The 10751-nt window shown below is 37.7% G+C and overlaps 2 protein-coding genes across 2 annotated transcripts in view; one reads left to right on the top strand and one right to left on the bottom strand.

The window, feature by feature from the left end:
* The window catches only part of LOC106104756 (cytochrome P450 6B1-like), a 2742-nt gene extending 1378 nt beyond the window's left edge, over positions 1-1364 (bottom strand). Inside the window, exon 1 of the mRNA XM_013284887.1 lies at positions 2-1364. Coding sequence (XP_013140341.1) covers positions 2-585 — 584 coding nt within the window. The 5' untranslated portion in view covers positions 586-1364. The remainder of the gene's footprint in view (position 1) is intronic.
* A 6987-nt stretch (positions 1365-8351) lies between these two features.
* LOC106104778 (cytochrome P450 6B5-like) lies at positions 8352-10751 on the top strand. Its single transcript, XM_013284913.1, has 2 exons — positions 8352-9713; positions 10305-10751. The coding sequence occupies exons 1-2, from the start codon at positions 8375-8377 to the stop codon at positions 10466-10468; spliced, it is 1503 nt and encodes a 500-aa protein (XP_013140367.1). The 5' UTR covers positions 8352-8374; the 3' UTR covers positions 10469-10751.

The following is a 10751-nucleotide window of genomic DNA, read 5'->3' as shown; positions in this document are numbered from 1 at the left end:
CTTTTCGTCTAGATCCAGACCGAAGGCGCAGGCGCTGATCATTGACATCGTGAACTTCTGGAATAGCTCGTGCATTGACTGCTCCGGCTGCTTCTGTATAGTAGTATCGATGTATTCAATGAATTTGTCAGCGCGCTCCGTCATCAAGTACAACATGTTCTTGAGTTTCCCCGATGTAAAAACGGGCGTGAAATGACCTCTCAGAACTCTCCATCTGTCTCCATCAGCGTGGAATATATTAGCTCCCATACCCTTGTCGCTGAACTCTACTCCTCTATCGACGAAGTTGTCAAAGTCTTTAATGAGTACATGCTTGACAAGCTCCAAGTCGCGAACAAGGACCGCCGGCGTGGTCATTCTGTAGATTCCGACCACTTTTTCTTCGGGGTACGCTTCGTAAATACTCCTGTACATAGATATCAATGGCTTTCGTCTGAGAACGGAATCCTTAAGGTTTCCGAAGAACGGTACCGGCTTGGGTCCAACGACATTTCTCTTCTTCCAGTAGTCAAATGTTCTGGTGAAGTAGTAGTACAATACGGGGAGCAAAGCTGCTACAAAGGCCAGTATGTACAAGTATATCATTGTGCCGTGCGTGTTGCGTCTGGATGCGGCTACTGAATGCTAAGTCTCGAAGGGAAGCGTATATATATGGACGCCTATCGCATCCGCGTTTACGCTAATCAGACAATAGCTACATTAGCAAATTATATGTATAATTATGGTCGCTTTGCTAAATATTTTGTGTTTTATGTATGTTTTTTTTTAATTTTTCTTAAATGTTTTAGTAGCATTACATGTGGACGAAATGTATTACAAATATGGGCTTGTGTATGCGACCATTGGAATTAGTTAAAGTAGCGCATAGAAATAGGACATTTCACCTACCTTTGCGCCCCATTCCCTGCAAGATCTTCATCCTGATCCTTTCCTTGTACGAAATGGGTGCAAATAGAAAGTTCCCGAACACAAGCTTCGAGAAGTAATTATTAATATTGCCATATTCTAAGTGATTTTATACCGATTTAGCATTTAGCTATACTCTAGGGGGACAGCTAGCTACGCTATTAAGGTTACATGAGTTTGTAATAATGTAAATGTCGTACGTGATCGCAGGCTAGAATTGTGGCATAAAGTTTAAAATAGTTCTGGCAGCAAAAAAGGCAATACATTGTCACCACCAGTATCACCACACCTGACCACCAAGCCAGAGTTACCTGCTCTTTGCATTGCATTTTAACTACATGGCTTTTTTCAAACTAAGATATTCCATCGACATGAAATATTTGTGTGACATACAAAAATTTTTGTCTATCCAGTTGGACCGGTTTTGACTCCTAATAGCTAATATATGTATAACTAGCTTCTGCCCGCGCCTCCGTCCGCGAGAAATTTAAAAGTAATAAACAGGAAATGAACAAGTGACAAGAAAAAAAAAATACCTTTCTAGAGGTGAAAGAAATTTTAAAATCGGCCCAGCAGCTTTTGAGCCGATTCATTACAATCAAACAATGTTTTCTTCTTTGTAATATTAGTATTGATTATTATTATAGTATAGATATACATCCCCTCCCCCTCATTTTAATCCCTTAAACTTCCTGCCCTCACCTTGGTACTAATAAACAAGTCGATTTTCAATTAATTTTCAATGAATTACTATTTAAAACTTCTATAACTTAGGCGATGTTGATGCTATTTTTACGTAATAGGGCAAACGTGTAGCGTGTACATCATGTAGAACGGGATTATTCCCAACCGTCATCCCTCTCTGTCCCCACGTGAGGACAGATGAGAATAAAAAGTTTCATACGTCCTACCTTTTGCGACGAAAGGACGATTGTAACTTGTTTTATTTCTTAACCGTTCTAACTGTCACCTTATTGGTTAATGACAGAGACTAACAACTAGACAACTAAGAGAGACAGGTGAAACTTTTCATTCTTACCTGTTCCGGCGGCGGGACAGAGCAGGGTGACGGTTGGGGATAATCCGTAGAACGAGGCACATAGACGAGTGTGATCTGTCAAAAGTTGTAATTAACTCGACAATATGACGCATGTGGATACAAAGTTTAATTCGTTTTCATTATTATTCATACAATAATAAATAATAGCATGACATTCGTGATATTGTACGCGTAAAGACTATTTTTTTAATATCATCGCGCCACCACATTTTGAAATAAGCATGACAAGGAATTTGGTGTACACTTTGTGCTGTTTTCGTCATCGCTAGATATCAAAGAGGTGATCAATAAAGATATATTAATTATAACATTAAATATATGACAGAACTAGATAACAGCATGAAAACATTAAATATAAACGGCTTGTACTGATAAGGCTGTAACTATAAATTAAACAGTGGTAGCCCGCTTTAACATCTTCGCACGAATGGGCCGGCTCGCCCGATGTAAGACCGCGACCAGAAACAGGCGTGAAGGAGCAATTCCGCGTTTCGTCTGATGAGGCTTATTTTAATCCCTTTCCATCCTTTTCTTGAGAGGAAAGGATGGGAAGGAAAAGAAGATATGACGGTGGAAAAGACGCATAGGAAGGGGAAATGTACCCTTTTACGTGCATCTCCTCCTGTTAATAACAACTGCAACAGCAAAGTATGGTTTGTTAACATGACTGATGGTTTTGAATAGCAAGCCATTACAAAAGTATTTTTACAAATAATTTGCGTATGATAGTAGAAAGAAACACGATTGTCTGTTTTTAAATAACTACCGCTTTTATGTTTGCTATAATGATTCAAAATAATACTTAATTTAGAAACATTTTTAAAAACATAAAAGAACATTTACATTAGCACATTTTAGAACATAGAAAATCTTACTGGCACTATAAACACAAACTTCAAATAAATCGATGGAAGTTATTACTACCACAGATAACACAATACTATAACTACGTATCTCCAAAACAGCTGAACGAATTTTACTGAAATTTGACACATATGTTTGGAAGTACACATTAGAATACAAATGAGGTTTTTTTTTTAAATGTACGCAGATAGCCGCGAGCGATAGCTTTGTCTAGATAATCTAAGAATAAGGCAATATAATAATTAAGGGCCCGATTCAAAAGGCAGTCTCGCTTTAGGCTATACATTTTCACGCCATTAAACTTAGGGTATAAATATTTTGGATAAAAACCCTAATGTGGGAAAGAGACCATAAGTTGCTGCCAACATCAAGGAACCAAGATGGCCAAGTTTTGTCATGTCACGTCATTGACATGCAATTGACACCTGTAAACAATAAAATAAAATTCTCATAATTTCATGCGGATGAAGCCGCACGGGAACAGCTAGTCATACTTCATACTAATATTATAAATGCGAAAGTTTAGATGGATGTTTGTTAGAGTTTGTAGCTTAAACGGCTGAACGGATTTAGATGAAATTTGGTATAGATGTAGAAGCTAGTCTGGAAGAACACATAGGCACTTTTGTTTTTTTTTTAATACCACGCGGACGAAGTCGCGAGCGAAAGCTAGTATTATATATAAATATAAGTTCAGGAATCAAAGCGAGACTAAACAGCCATACGATAGTTTGGTTTCAGGTGTCTTAATCGCACATGTTAACTGACAGTTTAAATATTGCCTACATATACATAATTATAAATAACATTTGTCTAATATCATGATAAAAGTAAGTAATAAAAGATAGCGAAACTGTTGGGTTTCTGATACTTGTAATTTTTGCAATCATCACCAGCTCTCTACGTCACAACGAGGGGCTCGGAACCTATCCTAAGTTAGGGTGGCTATACCAGTTCCCGTGACCCAGCCAGTGGCGGACAAGAGGGTCACCGCTGGGTTTTTAGTGGGTATTCCGGCCACGTCTGTTCTTTTTGGCCGGCGAGTCCCACATACCCCCCTGGCAACGGGGGGGATGCGTAAAGGCATTTTCCCAGCGAGAAAAAAAAAGGGTGGCTATACCATAGTCAACCAGGATGGTCAACTGCAGGTTGACTTTACATATATCTTAAGAACTTCGGGTAAATTATGTACGTATGAAAATTCGTTAAACCGAAAATCACTTTGGTACGTTGGGAATTCGAACCCAAAAGACGTTACAAGTCAAGTGCTTAAACCATTGAGCCACCGACGCTCTCCAAGCATTTTTACAATGTCATCAAGACTTAACAATATGCGTGACAATCTATAAAACAATTTTCGACGCAAGCAACGTTATCAAATTACTGATTAAAATAAACATGAAGTGATATTTTTAATTATTTGATAATACTAAACCCATCTCAAATTCATTCTGTACGGCATCGTGTAAGATATCTCGTTGAGAGGGCATTTGCACGGACGTTTTTTTAACGCCGCGTTAAAAAGTCGATGGGGTCTTGCGGATGATAAACGCTTTAAACTCATATTTCGTTCGACAAGCGTTCAAAATGCAATACTCTGAGATAAAAGGTGTTGCACTTTATGTGCTATTGTCTGAACAGATGTATGCCTTTATATTGATGCCTTTATATTTTTAAACACCTTGTTTAACACGTTTTGCAAAATCGCCCGTACATATTAGGGTTCAGTAACCGTTCGTCACGCACGATGAGTTAAGCCGTTCTTAATTATTTTATGATGTCTCACGCAAGTTTAAATTAAGATATCTCTTTATTCACGACATAAACATGTGTCGAATTTAATGGAAATGAGAAATGTCATTTATTAATTTGTTGCGATGTCTTTGTTAATAAAGTTTAAAAAATGTTTAAAAAAAATCTTGCTAAAATGTTTTCTGCTTAAATAATATAGTTATGTAATTTTAACAAGGTAGTCAATAAACGGGCTGTCATGGTCCGAGACACAACACAGAGCCCAGGATAGAGCGAGCTGGCGACGTACTGTGGACGCCCTTTGCCCACCTTTGGGGACATTGGAATAGAAGAGAGAGAGAGAGAGAGAGAGACTCAAGAGATGAAAAGTCGATTAAGTATAGGATGTATAACTTAAGGAAATTTTATATTTCTGTACACTGTGGCACTTGCTAACACGCTAAGGGTACTTACCTTACCACATGTAGCGCCGCCTAACAAAAAGGAAAATTTAAAAAAAAGGAAAAACTGAATAATTCTACTCGAAAATAGTATTCGGATATAAAAAAAAATTCTCAGCTTTATCACTATTTTTTTTTTAAATTGTAATCATTACGTTCACTCCAGATCTTTTGTGCACTACTCTATGATACTCCAGTAAGAAGACGAATATGATAGTTTCTCATTTTTCTAAATATTTAGTCTCCAGGTCTAGGCTATCACAAAGGAATTGACTTAAATACAAACCCACATACATTAAAATAAACTGAAGCGCGAAACACCCTCTTTGTCAATCGGGTTAAAAACCTAACCTAAAAGAAAGTGACAACGTGAACGGACTTTCACAAGACAAGTTTCAACGAAACGTTGATTTAGTAAGGATGCTTATCAGTAACCTTGATTTGATGTTTTTATAATGTTATCTAATTCTCTGATATAAGGACTTAATGTTATAACCAACATAATATCTATATTAATCATCTATCTGTTATTTACAATGACGAATTTAAATGTACAAAGTCCACACCAAATTCGTTGTCATGCTTAAAAGAATAAAATTTTTATTAAAAAAAAACAAAATCGAATTCCGAACAAAATACACTATAAAAAGAAACATTCTTAGAAAAAACAATACACTAAAAAGTAACGAAATAATTCGTTAAAAATAGTAAACCTCCCTTATTGTAGCTGTTATGTCTATATTGTACAATTATTATTACTTTAATGTCGGTGTCAGCCGAGGTATGCAGTGATTTTTCTACGTAAGGCTTTCTACACTTTTACCATTGAAAGTATAGTTACGTTTATGTACAATCTACATTGACTGACACCGACTTCAAAGTAGTAATAATTCATCATCCACTTGCCCTTATCCCTTATGGAGGGTCGGCACAGTATGTGCTGCTCTTCCATACATCTCTATCAGCCGTCATATCTGAATCCACTCCTTTCTTAAGCATATCCTCTTTCACACAATCCATCCATACTTTCTTCGGTCTTCCTCTTCCTTTGTAGCCATCCACATTCAATCTTAACACTTTCTGGTTTATGTCCCCATCATTTCGTCGCATAACATGTCCATACCACGCTAACCTTTTGCTTCTCAATTTCTCCACCACTGGTGCTACTTTCAAACTTCCTCTAATGTACACATTCTTAACTTTATCCATTCTTGTCACACCACACATCCATCTTAACATACGCATCTCAGCCACATGCAATCTCTTTTCATCCGCAACTTTGGTGGGCCAACATTCAGATCCATACAATACGACAGGTCTTATGATGGACTTGTAGATAAAGTAGTAATAATTGTAAAAATATATTTATCTTACTAATGTTATAAATGCGAAAGTCTAGATGGCTGGATATCTGTTAGAGTTTGTAGCTCGATGTTTTTAGATTTAAAAGAACACATGGACTACTTACTTTTGTTTCTTTTTTTTAAACACGCGGATGGAGTACGGGCGAAAGCTATTTATGATAAATATAATTTAATAGGTATTTTCTGTACGAATAAAAGAAACTAAATAAATAAAAGGAAGTAACTAGATAACATCAAATCAAAAAAGTTAAATTTTTAACGAGCAAACAATAGCAGTAAGTTGACTCGACAAAAGACTACGTTTTCATATAATAAATTGAATTTTCAAATAGTATTAATTAATAGAAACAGGTGGTTCCCGTTGAAATTAGTCATCCCGTTGGGATTTTTTTATTGGGTCGTTTGATTGTATGGATTCGAACGGCCCAATGGGAGAAACTATACTAATTCAATCAATTGATAGGTCCATTTGGCCTATCGGGAAACTCGAGGATTTTCAAATCTAGGATTTTTTTCGAGATAGCTGTAATTTATAATAACCACTAGCAGTAATCAGGAAGTTTCCAGTAAAAGTACCGTGAAAATTGGTTCAGCTGTTTCGGAGATTGGTCGATCAAAAACTGCTAAAACCGTTTTTAATGCAAATACATCATACAAATTGTGTTTTTTTTTACAAAGATAAATAAATAAACCCACAGATAAGACAATGAGCGTCGGTGGCTCAGTGGTTTGAACACTTGACTTTTAACTGCAGGTCTTGGGTTCGAATCCCGCCATGTACAAATGTGATTTTCGATTTTTCGAATTACCATATGTACATAATTTACCCAAAGTTCTTACGGTGAAGGAAAACATCGTGATGCCTGCACATATCGGCGAAGAATTTCAAAGATATGTGTAAAGTCAACCAACCCGCACTTGGCCAGCGTGGTTGACTATGGCCTAGTCACCCCATATTAGGGTAGGCTCCGAGCCCCTCGGTGGGGACGTATAGTGAGCTGGTGATGTGATGTGATAAGACAAAGCATACCAAACTGTAATGCTTGGTCTACACTTACTTAAAGTTGACAATTTTCCATTTACTTACTACTTTTCCTTTGCCTCCCAATATCTACTTATGTTTATGATAAAACATTTAATAAACTATAAAAATAAAACATTTAATCCTTATCAACACTACAATACAATTAGAAACAACGAAAAAATTGTTGGCGGTATTAGATGTGTTAGCAACATCAATCAGTTTTAGGAATTTTTCAATATAATTGAAAAAAACGTTAAAATCATAAAACTGGTTGAAACGTTTCCTTGTCTCCCAACACATTTAGTACCATGGAAGATTTGAGTGATGCAATTGTTAATTGCTATTAAACGACCAACACGACCGTACACTAGGCTTTCGAAATGAAAATAAACAACAACCTACGATACCCTGCTGCATGTTTTCGTATGCGGACTTGTTTAAACATGTATGGGCTCGTATTGTTTTCGACCTTCGCACTTATTACGAAACGATAAGGAACGATGCGAAGAGATTTTTATGTAAATAAAACATTCAATAGTAAACAACAAATATATTATTATTTGTCTCATCTCGAACGATGAACATCTTTACTTAATGTAATGTTATAAAGAGGAAAGTTTTTTATTTTTGTATGTGTTGAAATAAGTCAAACGCTACCGGGCCTATTTTAAAAACTCTTTCACCATTAAAAACCTTCGTTGTCATTGAGTACCAGAGGCTATGTTTTTTTACTATAACTTTAATTCCACGCAGACAAAGTCGCGAGCAACCGCTAGTATTTTATAAATACATTTGCTTAAATATTTCGTAACATTTATTAACTATACTTGTTGTACCTATGATTTGCTGGTGGAGCTATTCTCTGATTAGCGTCAACGCGGATGCGATAGTCGTCCATATATATACGCTTCCCTTCGAGACTTAGCATTCAGTAGCCGCATCCAGACGCAACACGCACGGCACAATGACGTACTTGTACATTCTGGCCTTTGTGGCAGCTTTGCTCCCCGCACTGTACTACTACTTCACCAGGACATTTGGTTACTGGAAAAAGAGAAATGTCGTTGGACCCAAGCCGGTACCGTTCTTCGGAAACCTTAAGGATTCGTTCCTGAGACGAGAGACCTTGATATGTACATACAGAAACATTTACGAGGCTTATCCCAAAGAAAAAGTGGTCGGAATCTACAGAATGACTACACCGGCTATCCTGGTGCGCGACTTAGAGCTTGTTAAGCATATACTCATCAAGGACTTTGATAACTTCGTCGACAGAGGAGTGGAAATAAGCGACAAGGCTATGGGAGCAAACTTGTTCCACGCCGATGGCGACAGATGGAGAGTTCTGAGGGGACATTTCACACCCGCGTTTACATCGGGAAAGCTCAAAAACATGTTGTACCTAATGACGGAGCGCGCGGATAAATTCATCGAATACATCGATAATATTACACAAACGCAGCCAGAACAGTCTATGCACCAGTTATTCCAAAAGTACACGATGTCAATGATCAGCGCCTGCGCCTTCGGTCTGGATCTAGACGAAAACATGATAGGTACTTTGCAAAAAATGGACAAAATGATTTTTGGCGCCAACTACGGCACCGAGCTGGATATGATGTATCCTGGCATATTGAAAAAAATCGGTGGTTCGATCATGCCGCGGTTGGTGATAGACTTTTTTCAAAATCTCGTAAAACAAGTCATAAATCAGAGAGGCGGAAAACCGACAGGTAGAAAAGATTTTATGGATTTAATTCTTGAATTGAGACAACAGAAAGTAATCGAAGGAGCGAAGAGATTTGAAAACAAAAATGTAACGTCATTCGAACTGACGGACAGTATAATTGCGGCGCAAGTGTTTACTTTCTATGCAGCCGGGTACGAGTCGAGTGCGTCCACGATGGCCTTCATGTTGTACGAGTTGGCCAAACACCCCGACATTCAGGACAAGGTCATCAAAGAGATCGACGAAGTCCTCAAGCGTCACAATGGTGAAGTAACCCACGAATGCTTGAACGAGATGACGTACTTACATCAGGTGTTCGATGAGACGTTGAGAATGTACCCGTTGGCTGATTTGCTGCAGCGAAACGCTAAAGAAGATTACGAGCTACCAGGCACCGACATTACTGTGAAGAAAGGACAAACGGTGATCATCAGTGGCTTTGGTATACATCATGACCCTAAATACCACCCAGACCCGGAAAAATTCGATCCGGACCGTTTCAGTCCCGAAAATGCAAAGAATATAGACTCCTGCGCCTATTTACCATTTGGAGTTGGGCCCAGGAACTGCATAGGTATGTGAACAAATTTTATTTTTACGGATAAACCTACTAAACTAGAACAAGGGATTGAAAGATTACCTATGATTACTTCCCTAAAACATAATCTTAGTTTATCTTCTCATCTAAGTGGTGCCATTGAAATTAAAAGATAAGATTTAAGATAAAAATAAGCATCATGAAAGAGATTAAAAATACAGATTATGTTACGATTCGAGGTAGTACAACTGTTCAGTGGATGTTTTTAACCAATCTGTGACAAAGTATGATGTTACAAAATTATTGACAACTCTAAACTTTTCTAGAACACAAATTATTATCAAAATCAAATATATTAGATCCAAGCAATAGACCGACAAAGACTATTATTAGACGGGTGTTTCCCGTTGGACCGATCGAATCAACAATACAATCAATAAACCCAATGGGTCAATCGATTGATGGGCCGATCAGCCAATGGGAAACGACCAATCAAAGCCGTTGGTATTCACCTGGTCAAACTAATTTATGACAGCTCACTAGCGCCTGTCAATGTCAATAATGTACCAGAAGTTTCTTTTCGTACTGTAAATCTCATGTAATGTTTTTTCTTATTTATGCTTGCAGGGATGCGTTTCGCTAAAATACAATCACGAATTGGCATGGCTAAATTCTTTTCCAAATATCGCGTCGAGCCGTCGAAGAAGACTGCAATGAAGTTAACATTCGATCCCACGCGTGCATTGCTCTCGGCTACTGGAGGAATCTACCTAAATATTGTGCTTCGATAAACTTCAAACCATGTTAAAGAAATGCCTGGTTTACATGCCAGTAGCGTTGGCGTGCAACTGACATAATGTAAACATTAACTGATGCCTCTGAGCCCATACAATCCATGCCACGGCGCTATTTTTCAACTGTATTGGCCAAATGTAAACCAGGCATAATAACATTAACTGTCATAGTCAGAGTCGCTTAATGGTTATTTAAATCCCTTTAGATCAGATTTTCATCTACCTTAAAGTTCTCTCGTAGTAACTACTTTGTGACTGTGAGTGCGGCAGTACGGTACTC

This window comes from Papilio polytes, unplaced genomic scaffold (genome assembly GCF_000836215.1).
Source record: "Papilio polytes unplaced genomic scaffold, Ppol_1.0 DF823399.1, whole genome shotgun sequence".
Lineage (NCBI taxonomy): Eukaryota > Metazoa > Arthropoda > Insecta > Lepidoptera > Papilionidae > Papilio > Papilio polytes.
This window is presented reverse-complemented; position numbering and strand designations above follow the sequence as displayed.